This window comes from Panthera onca, chromosome F1 (assembly GCF_046562875.1).
Source record: "Panthera onca isolate mPanOnc1 chromosome F1, mPanOnc1 haplotype 2, whole genome shotgun sequence".
NCBI classification, from domain to species: Eukaryota; Metazoa; Chordata; class Mammalia; order Carnivora; family Felidae; genus Panthera; species Panthera onca.
In genome coordinates, this window is record NC_138355.1 from 14,894,836 (window position 1) to 14,913,991 (window position 19,156).

Sequence of the window (19,156 nt, forward strand, 5' to 3'; positions counted from 1 at the left end):
TTGTTAATAACGGGGCAGGGCACTAGGGTGAACACTGAACAATAAACCACGGTGACATCGTTTCCTCCTCCGTTTGAAAATGCCTTCTGGTAAATTTAAGGAATCAACGTTGATCTGAGTATGCACAAGCTTAACTTTAAATATAGATATATTCACAAGTTGAAGAAAACCTGAAAGTGAATAAAAAAGAACCCCACAGAGAATGCTGTGAAGTTAACTCGTTTTGTTTTTAATTAACACTCCTACACAGTGATGAGTCGTTCCTTTCTGTTCTCATGTTCAGTAAGTCTCCATTTAACACTTGTCAGTAATAACAACAGCAGCACCAATAATAATAGCCGACATTCTTGGGGTGCTTATGATACATAAAGCATTAGGCTAAGAACTTTATCCCGTTCAGTCACAACAATATTTAACAGTAGATATTGTTACCATTTACTAGGAGGGTTAGTATTATTGCCCCATAGCTCAACCTATGTGTGTATTGAGAAACAAGGTAAAATCTGAAAGACGTTATGAAGTTTTTAAATGAAAATGCTGGGGGGGGGGGAGGGATTATATTTTAGGATCCATTCTCCCTTTGAATATAAATTTTAAAGCTGTTTGTTTATAATTTATTGTCAGACTGGCTTCCATACATCACCCAGTGCTCATCCCAAGAGGTGCCCTCCTCAATGCCCATCACCCACTTTCCCCTCTCCCCCACCCGCCCCTCAGTTTGTTCTCAGTATTTAAGAGTCTCTTATGGTTTGCCTCCTTCCCTCCCTGTAACTTTTTTTTTTCCCCCCTTGCCCCTCCCCGCTGGTCTTCTGTTAAGTTTCTCAGGATCCTTACGCTGGTCAGAGTGGCTAAAATGAACAAATCAGGAGACTATAGATGCTGGAGAGGATGTGGAAAAACAGGAACCCTCTTGCACTGTTGGTGAGAATGCAAACTGGTGCAGCCGCTCTGGAAAACCGTGTGGAGGTTCCTCAAAAAATTAAAAATAGATCTATCCTATGGCCCAGCAATAGCACTGCTAGGAACTTATCCAAGGGATATGGGAGTGCTGATGCATAGGGGCACTTGTACCCCAATGTTTATAGCAGCACTTTCAACAATAGCCAAACTATGGAAAGAGCCTAAATGTCCATCAACTGACGAATGGATAAAGAAGATGTGGTTTATATATACAATGGAATACTGCTTGGCAATGAGAAAGAATGAAATCTGGCCATTTGTAGCAACGTGGATGGAACTGGAGAGTGTTATGCTAAGTGAAATAAGTCAGGCAGAGAAAGACAGGTACCATATGTTTTCACTCATATGTGGATCCTGAGAAACTTAAAGCTGTTTAATTATGAAAAATATTCAGATACTTAAGACATACAAATACTCACCTTTCAGAGATTTGTGCATGTACAATAAAATGTAAACAGCAAGATGACTTAACATAATGACAGACTTATACCTGCCACCAAATGGAGGGGTTTTCAGTTTTGCCAAAGCCAGATTTCTAGGCCTATGTAGCAAGAAAAGACTAGGCCCAAATGGGCTCATTGTACTTTCATAATCAAATTACTGAATAATAAAATCTCAGCTACCACAAATAAAAGCAAATGTTCCCATCTAATCTATTTAAGCTAAGGAGAAATTCATGGATCTCAGATCTAATGCTCACTAAATACATATCACACACATCTAGCTATCCCTTCCTCAACAGCATGTGAGAATTATTGACATCGGCCTCAAGTAGTACTCCTGCCGTCTCCCATCGTCCCTCCCTTTCACCCTGACCCTTTATTGTTCCCGTTAGGAAAATGAATCTAAATTGACAAAGAATCTAATATGTAACAGTACTTTTCAAAATTTGTTTTATTTATTTTTTGAGAAAGGGGGGAAGACAGACAGAGAGAGAGGCACAAGGAGAAGAGCAGGACACCTAACCGACTAAGCTACCCAGGTACCCCAAAAGTAAGTTTTTAAGTAGCCACAAAATTAGACAACACCACTAACCTCAAATATTTATTTCTGAAACTTATCTTAAATTTTAATCTCCTTCCATTTCCCCCAACGATCTTCTCATTAGACAGCATTCTGGTTAATAAGAAAAGAATACATTTCATATGTACAGTACATTACAGTTTATAAATTACTTTCGTATTCATTTGATCCTCACTGTGGGAGGCCGGGCCCCGGCGCCAGGCTGAGACCGGGTCGGGCAACGTTCCCTGTTGACTCAAGCCAACCCGGTGGTTCCCCCTCCCATTCCCCCACTCTCAAGGGCATACGAAAGCCTTGTCAAGGCTGAGAAAGTTAATTCCTGAAGCCTGTGGTCTGCAGGTGTTGGCAGTAATGCTACCTCCCTTTTTCTACCCCGAGTCAGATAGAAACAAACATGGGAACTGTGTTTTGCTAGCAATCTATCAACAAGGTCTTGTGACCCGTTCAGAAAGTTCACAAGGTATACAGAACTAAATGTTTTGGCTGGCAGTGATCATGTGAAACCTGTTTATTCTTAGAATGACCTGATCCATACGAGTCTTATATTATAAAAGATTGTGTACAGCAACAATAAAGCCGTCACTTGGGCCATCAGCCCAGGGGACCCTCCTGTTCCCAAACTTTCTCTTCTCTCTTTTTTTCTTGCATTCCCCTACCCTCAGGACCCTGACCTCAGTGTTTGTCGCGCCGGTCGCGACACCTCACAAAAACGCTTTCAGGTATTCTGAACAGAAATTATCATTCTGATTTTATGAAAGGGAAAACAATTACCTGGAAAGGTTACAAGTCACACAGTAAATACATGTTGAAGCCAAGTAGGATTGAAAACTTCGGATTTCTTTTTTTTTTTTTTTTTTTTTTGACGTTTATTTATTTTTTGAGAGAGACAGAGCATGAACGGGGGAGGAGCAGAGAGAGAGGGAGCCACAGAATCTGAAACAGGTTCCAGGCTCTGACCTGTCAGCACAGAGCCCGACGCGGGGCTTGAACTCACAGGCCGTGAGATCATGACCTGAGACGGAGTTGGACGCCCAACCAACTGAGCCACCCAGGCACCCCAAAAACTTTAGATTTCTAGCACTACACCAGATCCTGTGGACTACAAAAGGCTGCTTCCTCAGAACAGGTAACAAGAGACAACTACATAATCTATCTGTGAGGAATAGAAAAAGTCACCTCTAGCTTCTTCCGTATATACTGGTAATAAATTTTGAATTCTAACCATTTATGAAAAATGCCAAATAATTACAGAAAAAATATTTCAGGTAATTATCAACAGTGCTTACCTATGGAACATGCTGTAATTTTTAAAGTTTTTTGTATCAGTGTTTTTATTTATATTCTAGTTAACCTATAGTGTAATATTGGTTTCAGGAGCAGAATTTAGGGATTCACTTACATACAATACCCAGTGCTCATCACAACAAGTGCCCTCCCTAATACTCATCACCCATTTAGTCCATCCCCCTCTCAGCTTCCTCCATCAACATTCGGTGTGTTCTCTATAGGTAAGTTATAATTTGCTTCCCTCTCTTTTTTTTCCCTATCCCCTATGTTCATCCGTTTTGTTTCTTAAATTCCACAGATAAGTAAAATCAAACGGGATTTGTCTTTCTCTGACTTATTTCGCTTAGCCTAATACACTCTAGCTCCATCCACATCATTACAAATGGCAAGATTTCATTCTTTTCGATGGCTGAGTAATATTCCTGTGTCACACACACACACACACACACACACACCATGTCTTCTTTATCCATTCATCAGTCAACGGACATTTGGGCTCTTTCCATAATTTGGCTACTGTTGATAATGCTGCCATAAACATAAGGGTGCATGTGCCCCTTTGAATCCGTATGTTTGTATCCTTTGGGTAAATACCTAGTAGCACAATTGCTGGATTGTCGGCTAGTTCTATTTTTAACTTTTTGAGGAACCTCCATAGTGTTTTCCAGAGTGGCTGCACCAATTTGCATTCCTACCAACCGTGTAAGAGGGTTCCCTTTTTTCCACACCCTTGCCAACATTTGTTGTTTCCTACGTAGTTAATTTTAGCCATTTTGATAGAAGTGAGGTGGTATCTCATCATGGTTTTGATTTGTATTTCCCTGACTACGAGTGATGTTGAAGAACACATATTGTTAAAATGTCGACACTACTCAAAGCAATCTACACATTTAATACAATCCCTATCAAAATACCACCAGCACGTTTCACAGAGCTAGAACCAAACAATCTTAAAATTTGTGTGGAACCACAAAAGACCCCGAATAGCCAAAGCGTCTTGAAAAAGAAAAGCCAAGCTGGAGACACCACAATCCCGGACTTCAAGCTATAATACAAACCTGTAGTCATCAAGACAGTATGATACTGGCAAAAAAACAGACACAGAGATCAATGCAACAGAATAGCAAACCCAGAGATGGACCCACAGCTATATGGTCAAGCAATCGTTGACAAAGCAGACAAGAATATCCAGTGGAAAAAGACAGTCTCTTCAACAAATGGTGTTGGGAAAGCTGGGCCACTTTCTTACACCATACACAAAAATAAACTTCAAAGTGGATGAAAGGCCTCAATGTAAGACAGGAAGCCATCAAAATCCTCGAGGACAAAGCAGGCAAAAACCTCTTTGATCTTGGCCGCAGCAACTTCTTTCTCAACACATCTCCAGAGGCAAGGGAAACAAAAGCAAAAATGAACTACTGGGACCTCATCAAGATAAAAAGCTTCTTCTGCACAGTGAAGGAAACAATCAACAAGACTAAAAGGCAGCCTACAGAAAGGGAGACGATATTCACCAGCGACATATCTGATAAAGGGTTAGTATCTAAAATCATAAAGAACTTATCAAATTCAACACCCAAAATACAAATAATCCACTTAAGAAATGGGCAGAAGACACGAATAGACATTTTTCCAAAGAAGACATACGGATAGCTAGCAGACACATGAAAAGAACATATTGCAATTTATAATCTTAACGTTATATTCAGTAAGAAAGGTGAAACTTTTACTAGAAGTTCAAATCCATTGTTAGATGTATGTAAGAAATGTATGAACAATACCAGGTTAGAGCTTAGAAGAAACAGGCATCATGGCACACTGCTAGCAGAGTACAAATAGCAAAACTTTCTGGAGTTAATTGGCAATGCATACCAAAAAGCCTTAGGGGGGCTCCCGGATGCATCAGTTGGTTAAGCGTCTGACTTTGGCTCAGGTCTGATCTCACCATTTGTGAGTTCAAGCCCCGCCCGCGTCAGGCTCTGTGCAGACAGCTCAGAGCCTGGAGACCGCTTCAGATTGTGTGTCTCCCTTGCTCTTTGCCCATCCCCCGCTCACACTCTGTGTCTCTCTCAAAAATAAATAAACATTAAAAAAAAAAAAAAAAGCAAAGCAAAAAACAAAAAGCCTTAGAAATGCACACGTCCTCTCACCCAGTTATTCCATTTCTAATTTATTCTAAGGAAATAATTATGGATGTATGTAAAATTATGCCTATAAAAATATATTAGTTATGGGGTTAAAAGACCAAATAAATAAATGGCTTGGTTACATCAGAGTAAAGTAAAGAATAAAATGGAGCTCCTAAAATTGGATCTGGGAAACTGCAGAAGATATATTAAGTGAGGAAAAAGAAAAAAACAGATTTATAAACCATACACACAGTAGGATCACACTTTAAAATACATATACACGTATGTGTATGTATACTGTATGTATGTGTCACTGGGATACTATACTAAAATATTAATAGTGACTGTATATAGTCAATGATATTACAGATGAATTTAATCATGTTGTTTCTACATAGTTTCACATCTCCAAAAATGACTATGTCCAGTATAAGTTAAATATTTGACACGTATACAAGTTAAATATATATACGTATTTTATATATACTTGTATTACATATATAACACATTATAAACGTATCATATAATGATCTATTTTAGGCAACATATACAATGCATATAGCCTATGTAACTCGTATCAGAACTACAGAAAACAAGATGAAATTTAAATTTACATGTATCAGAGAACTCTGGAACCATTGCGCATATATAGAGAAATACATCTTAAAGAATAAAGCGCTATGAAGAAGGCACAGTACATGAGTCAGGAGAGATAACAATAGCAACTTAATTAAACAAAGTGCCTAGTATCAGAAAATAAACTTGAATTGAGCAGTACATTTTAATAGCTACAATTTCTCACATCTAATAAATAGAAAGTCTTAAAATATCAACAGCTTTTGGAAATGAAGTAGTTTAAACAGACTTTGCAAGAAAGTGGAAAGGAGGCTAATAGAAGTGTTGGAGAGATTTCTGGAGAACGAGTTACTTCAATCTCATGCAATAGCACCATCAAGAAAGATATTAGGTGAAATCCCAGCAGAAAACACAACATCCACAGAGAAACTATGATAACACACATCTGGAATGTGTGACTCTGCCTGCCACACCTCAGACAAGATATTATGGAAACAAAGAGTCCAGAAAAGGGTGATTAAATTTTTGACAAGCGATTATAAAGGGAGAAATCAGGAGTGTTTAATCTTCAAACGTAAGATCTGGACCGAAAAATCTTTTCCAAAGTTTATAAGAAAATATTTTCCAAAGTTTGTAAGATCATAAATGTTGCGGATAGGATGGAAATTGTCGCTGAAAGACCAAACTAACATGATTAAAGTTTTAATAAGGCAGCTCCAAGGAGAATACACTCTTTTGATAGAATAGGGAAAATGTAGGTGAGGCATTATCCCAGTACATTTAGAGTGAAATCCAAAATCCTTCCCAAGCTTCCGAAGCGTCAGTATTCCCTGGTGGCTGCCTGCCTTGGCTCCCTAGTCCTCCCATCGTCCTCACCTTCCCTAGACCCCACCCCCATCTGCCCCCTCCCAAGCCTCCAATGGGCCTCTGCACTTGGCTGCTGTCTGCTTGGAAGGTGCTTCCCCTATATCTTCACCCTGCCTGCTCCTTCCTTCTGAGATGTCAGCTTAAAAGCCACATCCTCACGGGGACCTTTTCTAATTTTCCCACCTAAAGCTACGTGCTCTTGGAACCTGGCACTACAACATTACTTCGTTTAATTTTCCTCATATTGCTTAGCACCATATGAGATGACCTACTCATCTGTGTCAGGCTTCATTCATTTATTTAATACATTGTATGTCTCAACTAAGAAAAAAAATCTTTAAGGTTGAACCATCCAGGGGGCTTTCCCTGACCACCCTGGCTAGGTCAGGCCACTCTTTTTTAGGACACATTTTGACCTTACCTTGTAATTTTTCTTTTGTGACCCAAATTACTCTTGAAATTTATTCTCTGATACCTGTTTTTCTAAGTTCCATGGGGTGTGCAAGGTAAGCTGGGGCCAGGGAAGGTGTCGAATGCCAATTCAGATATTTGGGCTCCACTCTATAGGCACTGAGGAAGGACTATCTTATTAATCAATGTATTTATTGTTAGTGCCTGGCACACAAAAAGCACTCAATACCTGTTTGAACTGATGAATAATTGGTGAATGGGAAAGAACAGATGAAGAAGGAGATTGGATTTCTATCTTACACAGCTCACAAAAATTAACTTGGAATGGATTAAAGACTTAAACACAAGACTGGAAACCGTAAAATTCCTAAAAGGAAACAGGGAAAAATCTCCTAGATATTGGTCTGAGCAACAGTTCTTCGGGTAGGACACTAAAAGCACATACAAAAAAGCAAAAATCAGTAAGAAATAATAACAGGGGCGCCTTGGTGGCTCAGTCAGTTGAACGTCCGACTTCGGCTCAGGTCATGATCTTGCAGTTCATGAGCTCAAGTCCCATGTGGCGCTCTGTGCTGACAGCTCAGAGCCTGGAGCCTGCTTCAAGTTCTGTGTCTCCCTCTCTCTCTCTCTGCCCCTCCCCTTCTCGCTCTCTCAAAAATAAAATGAAACATTTTTTAAAAAGGGCATTTTAAGAAACAAGAAACAAAATGATAAGGCAATCTTCAAAATGGGAGAAAATATTTACAAACTGTATCTAATGAGGGGTCAATCTCAAAATTATATATACATACCTACAACTGAATAACAGATATATAAGCAATAGGATTAAAAAAGATGGGTAGAAGAACTGAACAGACTTTCTCCAAAGAAAACATACAAATGGATAACAGGTACATGAAAAGGTTCTCAGCATCATAATCAACACAGAAAAGTAAATCAAAACCCCCATAAATATCACCTCGCACCTGTCAGAATGGCTACTATAAAAAAACAAAAAACAAAAAAAAAAACCCAAGAGATAGCAAGGGCTGCAGAGGCTATGAAGAAAAGGGAAGCCTCACACACTGTTGATGGGAACGTAAAATGGTGCAGCCACTATGGAAAGGAGCATGAAAATTCCGCAAAAATTTTAAAACAATAGTGCCATATAATCGAGCAATTCTATGTCTGTGTATATTATATATGGAAAAAAGTGAAAACTTTAACTCCAAAAGACATATGCACCCTCCCCATGCTCAATGCAGCATGATTTACAATAGCCAAGATATAAAAACAATCTAAGGGCCCATCAGTGGATGAATGCATGAAGCAATGTGGCACAAATACACAACGGAATACTATCGGGCCACGAGAAAGAAGGAAATGCTGCCATTTGTGACAACAGGGATGGACTCTGAGGTCACGAAGCCAAATGAAGTTGGTCAGAGAAAGACAAATACTGTATAATTTCACTTATACGTGGAATCTAAAAAGACCAAACTCAAAGAAACAGTGCATAGAATGGAGGTTACCAGGCGCTGCGGGTGAGGAAAACGGGGAGCTGTTGATCCAAGGGTAAAAACTTCCAGTTAGAAGAGGTTCTGGGGAACCTAATGCACAACACTGTCATTATAGTTAACAATGCCAGATTATACACTTGAAAGTTGCTAAGAGGGTAGATCGTAAATGTTCTCACCACAAAAAAAAAAAAAAAAAAAGCAATGGTAATTATGTGATGTGATGCAGGTATTAGCTTAACGCTAAGGTGGTAATCATTTTGCAATGTGTATCAAATCAACACCTTATACACTTCCAACTTACGCAATGTTATATGTCAATTACATCCCACTAAAGCTTGGAGAAAAGGAAAGAAAGGATAAAGAATTAAAAGGCAAAAAAAGGACAGAAAAAGATAAAAGAGCTACATGTGAGGAAAATCAGGGCATTATATTAACCCCATTGCTATTCACTTTTGCAAATACTACTGGTTCCTATTAAAGAAGAAACAGACTCCAAATTATATTTGTAATAAAAATGTTTTAGTCAGAAAAATCGGTTCTTTCTTTTTTGTAAGTTTCAGGTTTCTAATTTAGGCGCCATACTTTCTGATTCAGTCCCGATAAATGAAACCCTTCCTGGGACTTTACGATTATGGTCCTTCCAAGTTAGCAGTTCAAGTGACAAAAAGGAATCCTGGATGGTTACGAAGCGTATGTCAAAGATGAAAACAGTAAACCTATTTAGAAGAAACTTCATAAAGCTGAACGCTGAAAAACATTTCATGGAATAAAATCTTGTCCATATTTAGCAATCATGAAACCCTCTTTCAAGTCTCTTTGAAACCAACTTGGAGACATGTGTTTAGCCTAATTCTCATGGAACACAGGTGGCAATCTTTAAAAGCCTTTTGTTATACTAGCAGTTCATCCTGGATAACAGCACTGAAATCAATGTTCTATTTTAGAAGACGTAAAACATTCACATCTCTTTATTATTCAAAAGGGTCTCGGAATTATGTCCTGTGTTCTCTTCATGCGCAAAATGAAATAAATTGATGACCCTAGCGTATTCCTTATCTTAAACAACATGCATTGAGACATACTGAACTACATTTGCTCTGCTGCACATGACAGAGGTGGTTCTAGAATTTGTAGGCAGAACCTAATTATGGTTCTGGAGGCTACAACTGTTCACTAGATGCAGGGAGAAACTGACCAGATCATGTAATTGTAGGGGTCAGGAAGACAAACCAGCGGGGCAAACAAATTCCACCCTCAGCTGCTTGGAGAGAGACCATCAGCCTTTGATGCAACATACCTGTTGGTGGTGAGACTGAACACAGAGAAAGAACATCAATTTCTCTCTCGTTTATTTTTTTTAAGTTTCATTTATTTGAGAGAGAGAGAAGGCAAGCCCGTCTGCATGCTCAAGTGGGGGAAGGGCAGAGAGGGAGGGGGAGAGACAATCCCAAGCAGACTCCTCGCCGTTCGTGTGGAGCCCGATGTGGGGCTTGAACCCACAAACCATGAGATCATGGCCTGAGCTGAAATCAGGAGTCAGATGATTAACCGACTGAGCCACCCAGGCGCCCCTCTAGTTTTCTAAAGGCCTATTCTTTCTCATAAAGGATTGACAGCGAATGACACAGGAGACAGATCTGCATGCAAAAGGAAACTTGAAAATTCTACTCTAGTCAATTTTAAGCTCTCATTAAATTCAGAACTTCTCCCTTCACACAATAAGATTGTCACTAAGTCAAAGGAGGAATAAGAAATCTGTGTGTCTTGAGATTAACTATTTTACCTCTTAAAGTACATATTAGTACAAAGTATACTGTATCTTGAACTTTGTGGGTCATGACCGACAGTAAGGAATATGGGTTTTGGGTTTTTTTTTAATGTTTATTTTTTGAGAGAGAGCGCGCACGAGCGAACGGGAGCAGGGGAGGGGCAGAGAGAGAGGGAGACACAGAATCCGAAGCGGGCTCCAGGCTCTGAGCCGTCAGCACAGAGCCCGATGCGGGGCTCGAACTCACAAACCATGAGATCGTGACCTGAGCTAAAATCGGACACTCAACTGACTGAGCCACCCAGGCGCTCCAGGAACATGATTTGTATCATAACCCAGTACATACAACACACACACAATTTACAATAAAAGTTTCATGGAAGTTATCCTTATTACATACAATGAATATAGTGTCTGTTTTATGTCATCTTTTTTAATGCTGGCCGCATACGACAAATTGATGTCATGACCGAGTAATGCGTTAGAACCTCGTCTGAGAAACCATGCTGAAGTACATACGTTTGGTCTGGCCTCTGTCTACCTCTCTAACTGCACTTCACATTACCCTCTGCCATACTTTGTCCACTGCCGCTGCCCCCCCAACTCCCCACCACCGAATTTCTATTCTATTTTTACATTAAATCACGAGATCAGTTCCTGCAATATGCCAACTGCTTTCCTGCCTCAGGGCCTTTGATCTTGTTCTTAGTGCTGCCTGGTACGCTTCCCCCAGACCACTGCACTTCATCATTCAGGTCTCAAGATGGAAGTCAATTCTTCACAGCGGCCTTCACTGACCACCCAGTTTGAAACACACGACTCCAACCGGGGGCGGTGGGGGTTGGAGGTCACCCCTCTTAGGGTAGTTGGGAAGTCTAAATGAGAGAAGGTAAGACAAGCACAAAAAAAAAACAGTATTCCACAAATGTCACTTTCCATCCCCCTATGCCATCCAATTCTAGCTATGAAATTCTATTCCATTCGCTTAATGATGGCCTTTCTGACTCTGAAAAGTGAGGACTCCATCCTCCAGTATTCCCCAAGTACTTTGTAACCTCTCGGGACACTCACCACATTCCTTCTTTTTCCATTCAGCAAATATCTGAGCGCCTAATACAGTCTAAGCAATAGCAGTGAACAAAATATTGATCCCCCTCCCAGTTCGGTTTGGTAAGAGTGAGAAATTCATACACAATTCCAACTGAATGTGGTAAGTACAACAAGAGAGATGTGTACTATGTAAAGTTGTGACAAGAAACAAAAAGTCACCTCTCTGAGCAGAGAAGTAACCATCACAGGAGGAGAGACACTTAACCTGGGTCTGAAAGAATCCAAGGGAATTTGGCCAGCAAACAAGGGCAGAAGAGTATCCCATGTACAGCGTGTGCAAAGTAGAAGGAACACTCATACCACCAGCTTGAAGGTGCTTAGAACATTCAGTGAAAGATAAGCAGTTGAAAGGAATGTCTAGGCAACGGAGAGGCATGAAAGCAGCTAGACAGGTAAATGCTAGATGATGGAGGGCCTTGCATGCCATTCCAGGAACGCTGAATTTTATACTGTAGGGTTTGGAGAGCCTACAGTTTTCTGTTTTTGTTTTTTTTTTTTAATTTTTTTTAACGTTTTATTTATTTTTGAGACAGAGAGAGACAGAGCATGAACGGGGGAGGGGCAGAGAGAGAGGGAGACACAGAATCGGAAGCAGGCTCCAGGCTCTGAGCCGTCAGCCCAGAGCCCGACGCGGGGCTCGAACTCCCGGACCGCGAGATCGTGACCTCAGCTGAAGTCGGACGCTTAACCGACTGAGCCACCCAGGCGCCCCTGAGAGCCTACAGTTTTAAAGAGGTGACTTCAGGCTTGCCTGGGTGGCTCAGTCGGTTAAGCGTCCGACTTCAGCTCAGGTCATGATCTCACGGTTCATGACTTCAAGCTCTGCTGTTCAAGCACTCTGGTGCTGACAGTTCAGAGTCTGGAGCCTGCTTCAGGTTCTGTGTCTCCCTCTCTCTCTGCCTCCTCCCTGCTCGCACTCTGTGCCTTTCAAAAATAAATAAACATTTAAAAAAAATTTTTTTTTAATAAACTAAAGAGGTGACCTCAAAGATTTGGGTCTTAGAAAATTCGTTCTTGTTACTGAGAAAATAATGGCTCGAATAACTGCCATACCACACTATTAAAGATATACTGCAACAGTCCAGGCAAGAAATGAGGAGACCTCAAAGTAAAACAGGATCTAGTGACCACCTGAATATGGGAAGCATAGGAAAGCAAGAGAGGTTAACTCTGGTTTCTGGTGTAGGTTACGTATATTGCAATATGTAATAACTATAATATTAGAGTTATATAATATTAAAGCTATACTATAAGTTACAGTAATCTCATTAATTAACTTGAAGGAATAAGGAAACCCAGGTAGAATGATAGCAAGTTCAGTTTTAGTCATGGCAAATTTGAGAGGCCTTTGTGGTAACCAGGGAGAGTGTCCGGGAAGCAACTAGGTTAGGCCCTAGCAGGTATGAGAGGAAAACTGAAGTTTAAAAACTTCTTTTTAATGTTTGTTTATTTATTTATTGAGAGAGAGAGACAGAGAGAGAGAAACAGAGCATGAGCAGGGGAGGGGCAGAGACAGAGAGGGAGACACAGAATCAGAAGCAGGCTCTGAGCTGTCAGCCCCGACGTGGGATCTGAACCCATAGACTGTGAGATCATGACCTGAGCCGAAGTCGGATGCTTAACTAAGCCACCAGGTGCTCCTGAAAACTGAAGTTTAGATGTGAATGCTTAGGCATTAGTAAAACTCGTGTGCGTGGATGAAATCACCCCAGCAAAATGCATAGACTAAGAACTGAAAATAATTAAGGACTGAGTCCTGGAGAATGGCATTTAAAAAGCAGGCAAGGCCGGTGGGGGAAAAGGCGGAGGGGGGTAGGGGGGGAATGAATGTTTGTGAACTTCAGTTATCACAGAAAAGCTAAATAAACTTTGAGAAGAAATCATTGGATCTGGCATTTTAGGGCCATTAAAAACTTGGAAAAGGGCAACTTCATTGAAACCATTCAAGAGGAAGTCAGACAAGAGTACTGAGGATGAAAAGGGGGGCATTTAAAGCAGGTGAAAATGCTATGCTTCCATGCAGTCACAGAAAGGCGCAAGGGAGGATTGGGCAGTAACTGGACAAACCAGCATGGGGGATACGCTTTTTTTGTTTTATTTCATTTTCTCAAGATGTATGACCAGAACACTGGGAAGCAGGAAAAGGAGGCAGAGAGGCTGAAAGCACAGGGTGGGGTGGGGGGATAAAAGATACGCAGAAGCAAAAGGTCTTGTAACGGATGGGAGGGAAGGAGATCTAGAGGAAAGGTGGATGCATTGCCCTTCAACACCACTTTCCCTACACTAGAAACGCAAAATCGAATGATGAGTAAAATATACATCAATGTGTAGGTTAGGGGCACGAGGCTGAAGAAAATGACTTTCAGTCTCTGGCGTCTGCTTAGAAGGGAGGAAAAAGCAGGGGAAGGGACAGGGGTTGGGGAAGTGAAAGTTTGGAAAGGGCTCCGCCGGAAAAGCACAGGGGCAGACTGGGGCAAGACAAGGTCCCTGAGTTGGAAGGGAGAAAGAACAGGTGGTGGGAGGGGCTCTGTTGCTAAATTCTTAAGCTATACCCTTCTGACAACAGTCATCTCTCTATCCCCCAGTCCGTTCTCTCTCTATCCCCCAGTCCGTTAACTCTTTAAAAGAGTTGCTAATTAAGTGAATTAACTCGACCCCCGGTGTTCTCAAACAAGTGACTCAATAAAAATTAGCTCTAGGCTTTTTAAAAATGCCCAGCCCCATTCCTACTGATTCAGAATTTCTGGGGGTGAGGCTCAAGCGAGTGAATTTTCCAGAAGCTCTCCCAAGAGATCTTGAGGGGCATTCCTCTTAAAAAGCACCTACCTAGGGGATGATCCCCTGGCCAGAAGACAGCTGTGCAAATACGGCTCCGACTAAATGGCCCTTAGAGGGGGGAAGGAGCAGCGCTCTGCGCCTCTGGAGGGCAAACACTGCGAGACCTAGGGACACCTGGGTCAGTGCTGAGCCGTCACACACACAACCAATGCTCTTAAATGAGGCGCGTTAAAGAGAAGCCGAGAATTTGAAGTGATGAAAACTACAAACATTTAAAACGTTTGTTCGAAGTAATGTCTCGCCTCAGGGTATGAGACTCCGTGTTTACCCCTACACTTTTGTTACATTACTCTAGAGGCTCAGCAGTACCGAAGCGGAATTCGAGGCGCTGCAAGACACAGGGAGAGAAAGGAAACTGCAGAAACAGCCCCTGGAAAGAGGGAAACAAGGGGCGAAGGTGGAAGAAACCGGGCCGCCTCTGAGTGACCCTCCGCCCCAGGACCTGGGACGCTACGTAACCAAGACCGTGAAGCGGTTCCTCCGGCCTCGCCTGGCACTCACCATAGCCTCAGGATCTCGGCACAGGGGAATAGGTAGCGTTGCCACAGGAAGACACCACCTCAACCCCGACGCCCGGTTACTCCGGCAACAGAGCCCCGCCTACTACCGGACGTGCGGAATCGCCACCGCCCCGCCCCTTCGTTCCCAGGGGCTGGGAGAATTAGAACTCCGCCTATCCCGTCGACAGCCCCGCCCTTTCATGGCGCCGCTTGGGGCCAGCGTCATCCCTTAAGTTTGGTTGACAGATGACCCGGAAGTTAAGTGATACACAGCCGTCGCTCCACATATCCTATAATCTATTTCTAAGTGGACATCTACCCGTTTTTCACTTACAGAAGCCTTAGACCTCATGTGCTGCGTCACTCGCGTTTTAAGACACCACAGAGTGTATTTACCTTTCTCTTTTGGAAAATTATTCCGGAAACGAAACCCTGAGAACAGGAAGTGATTAGTAGTGAGCCAGCCGCTGGATGTCAGGAAGGTCTGGGCGGATCAGCTTCGGAACGGAAGAGGAGTGTGCGGAGCCCGACGGTCTGTAAAGTGAAGCCCCTGGGATCGGCAGAGGAAGGACCCTTGGCGGTAAGTGCAAGAAACGGGCTTGTGTAACCGAGGGGCGGGGGGGAACGTTTGAAAGGGACAGAGGTCTGGGTCGGAGTTTGGTGTTCAGACGCTTTGGATTTGGGGAAAGGTTGCCTTTTGTTCCGGGAAAACTTGTTCAGACAGGGACGGAATTTCGGATTCGGCTCCCCGGACGGCAGAGGTTGACCAGCTTGTCGCTTTCCCACCTGTTACCCACTCCACACCCTCCCACCCCCTTGAATTGGCACTTGCCGGCCGAGCCGTGGCGCTTCCTCCGAGCGCAGTGGCTGGGCTCCTTGCTCTTGCGAGGGGGTCTTTAGAGACCTGTTTTCAGAGCGACAGAAGGGGGGGTTGTGACTATTGAGGAAGGTAGTCGCGGAGGACCCTGTGCCAAGTCAGATCGAGTACTCAGGGTGATCCTTTTTATGGTGAAACCAGTTGCCATCTAACGTACAGTTCATCATATTCGATCGTGTCACTCTACTCAGCACCACCTTCCTCCAAATGTTTTCCACTGAATCTTAGTCTTTACTGAAAAGGCCATGCACACGTTTCTGAAAACATATGCTATGCCATTTTAATTCTATGACCAAGAAAGTGCAAATTAAGTTCTGAGTATTTTTGTTATATAGTTTAAACAGACGTTCCTTTGGGATATAAATAGCAAATTAGTGTCACTAATGTCCCCTGAGAAAGTAATTAATTTCTTTAAAATTACTGTTGGGGCGTTTGGGTGGCTCAGTCGGTTAGGTGTGCCTTCGGTTCAGGTCACGATCTTGTGGGTCACGAGTGCCAGCGGGCATTGGGGTGTGTATTAACAGCTAAGAGCCTGGAGCCTGCTTCACATTCTGTGTCTCCCTCTCTCTGCCCCTCCCCTACTCGTTCTCTTTCTCTCTCTGTCTCTCAAAAACAAATAAAAACATTTTTTTTAAATTTTTAATTAGTAAGATTACTGTCGTCGTATCAATGATACAAAAGCTGCTACAGTAACTTCACCACAGTTTCTTAACTAAAATCCAGGGCACCTGATAGAGTATACTTGGCAGAAACAGTGAAACAAATTTGAAAGTAAACCAGTAATTTTTTGAGACCTTCGTTAACTATAACAATATCACCTGTGGGAAGGTTTTGAAATGCATGTGTACTAAATGCAGAAACAAGTAGAATATTGTCATATCTAAATTACAAGGTAATTAATAAACTTAGTAAACATCTTTGTATGGTATTGTCTTAATTGTTTCAATTTATACATTTTTAGGTTTTTCCATAGAAGGTTTGAGGTGCCTTTTCATTGGTTAAAAAATGACTACTCTTGAAAGTTTAGAAGCCAAAGGTAAGTATTCTTTTTTTTGATGTTAATTGTTTAAAAAAAAAATTTTTTTTAATGTTTGTATTTATTTTTGAATGAGAGAGAGAGCGCATGAGTGGGGGAGGAGCAGAGAGAGAGAGAGAGGGAGACCCAGAATCCGAAGCAGGCTCCAGGCTCTAAGCTGTCAGCACAGAGCCTGATGCGGGGCTCGAACTCACGAACTGTGAGATCATGACCTGAGCCAAAGTCAGACGCTCAACCGACTGAGCCACCCAGGCACCCCCGATGTTAATTGTTTTTTAAAACATGTAATTTATGACACGAGGACGGAGGCGTGCTTGAGCCAAGCAACTAAATCTCATAGAGCTCTTGGGAATCATTTGTGTTTCAGATTTCTCCGTGCTTGTTTTGTAGTGCAGTGTTTACATTTCAGTACCCAGGTCTATGACTGAATAGTCACATCATTGGATAGTATTCATTACTGCTGTTAAACTACTGTTAAACATTTAGTGTGAAAGCAAAGTTTTGCAGCTATGCGTTCTATCCACTACAAGAGTAAGACTTAAATAAACAAGAAGGTGTATGTTCTAAAGACTTCAGTAGACACACGAGCAACTAGGAAGTGTAAAAGACCATTTGTGTTGGGTTGTATTGCTTGGGCTGCCATAACAAACCAAATCGGGTAATGGAAATAGCAGAAGTGTATTGTCTCACAGTTCTGGAGGCTGGACGTCTAATATCAAGGTGCTGGCAGGGCCATGTTCCCTCTGAAGGCTCCAGGGAAGGATCTGTTCCAGGCCTGTCTCCTAGTTCCTGGTTTGCTGGTAGTTTTGGTATTCCTTAGCTTGTAGATGAATCACCCTGATCTTTGCTTTATGTGGACATGGCATTCTCCTTGTGTGAATGTGCCTGTGTGTCCAGATTCTTCCTAAGGACATCAACCGTGTTGGATTAGGGGCCCACCCTACTCCAGTATGACCTCGTCCTAACTAATTACATCTGTAATGACCTTATTTCCAAATAAGATCACATTTTGAGGTATGGACTTCAACATAGGAATATTTGAGGGGGGGGCCACATCAACTCATAATGCTTGCTAACTACAGTAGTTACTTTTTAGTCCTGCTTTAGTCCTGTTTGCTTGTCCTCTCTAGAACTATTGATCATTCCCACCTTTTGAAATACTTTCTTTCCTTGATTTCCATGATATTATTCTTGTTTTCAGCCTACTCTGTAGCCCTTCACTGTTCCAACGCAATAGCCACACGCGGCTATTTGAGTTTATGTTGATATTTTTAAAAATTAAAAATTCAGGGGGTGCCTGGGTGGCTCAGTCAGTTAAGCATCCGACTCTTGATATCAGGTCGGGTCTTGATCCCAGGGTCATGAGTTCAAGCCCCACATTGGGCTCCACACTGGGCATCAAGCCTGCTTTAAAAAAAAAAAAAAAAAAAATTCAGTCCTTCAGTCACCCTAGTCACATTTCAAGTGCTCATTAGCCACGTATGGCTAGTAGCAATTGCATTAGAAAGAGCAGATATAGAATGTTTCCATCACTGCAGACAGTTCTATTGGACACCAGTGCTCTAAGTATATTTGCTCTCTTTCTTTTTCATCCTTCTCTTCTTTTGGTTTATCTTTTAAATATTAACGTGTTTCAGCCCTCTTTCTCCTCTGCTCTCAAGGCTTTAGTAATTATCCGTAAGAACAACTTCCAAATCTGTCTGTAGCCTAGATCTGTTCCTTTGTGCTTCAGACCCTGATAGCCTACTGACCATCTTCAGACAGGCATTGAGAACACTTTATGCATGTCCCAAAGTGAACGCCTCCTGATTCAGGTTATTCTTGGACAGTGAGTTCCGGAGATTGGGGCCTGTCCCCTTCTCTCCATGGGAAATTATTTTCCAGAAGCCAGCTTTGCAGTAAACAGACCTCCAACAGCAAACTCTTTGAAAGGGATTCAAATATGTTTAGGAAGCAAGGAAGAGAAGATCATACCAATACATATTTAAGTGAATTTATTCAGCTGTGTGAACAGCATTTCGGAGTCACTGGAAATCATTAGAAGAAGCAAACCAGAGAATATAATGAAAGTAATACACTGGGGATTAATGAGGAATAGGGCAATTAAATGGTAACTACGGTGAAAGTCATTAGCATGGTGCGTGGCAAAAAGCGAAACCTGAATATCGTATTATCATTGGAGATTAAAAGTTAGTTATTGCAAGGCCTCTGTGAAAGTAAATTATTTTTTATTTGTTGCTACCTGTTTGTATTGAGCATTAGACTTATAAAGCAC

At 41.8% G+C, this 19,156-nt stretch overlaps 2 protein-coding genes across 2 annotated transcripts in view; one reads left to right on the top strand and one right to left on the bottom strand.

The window, feature by feature from the left end:
- NME7 (NME/NM23 family member 7) overlaps positions 1-15,104 on the bottom strand; it is a 255,456-nt gene extending 240,352 nt beyond the window's left edge. The window contains exon 1 of the mRNA XM_078441321.2: positions 14,970-15,104. Within this exon, the coding sequence (XP_078297447.2) occupies positions 14,970-14,972 (3 nt within the window). The 5' untranslated portion in view covers positions 14,973-15,104. The remainder of the gene's footprint in view (positions 1-14,969) is intronic.
- Positions 15,105-15,219: 115 nt separating this feature from the next.
- BLZF1 (basic leucine zipper nuclear factor 1) overlaps positions 15,220-19,156 on the top strand; it is a 30,086-nt gene continuing 26,149 nt past the window's right edge. Inside the window, exons 1-2 of the mRNA XM_060643450.3 lie at positions 15,220-15,548; positions 16,807-16,881. Of these exons, the coding sequence (XP_060499433.1) occupies positions 16,851-16,881 (31 nt within the window). The 5' untranslated portion in view covers positions 15,220-15,548; positions 16,807-16,850. The remainder of the gene's footprint in view (positions 15,549-16,806; positions 16,882-19,156) is intronic.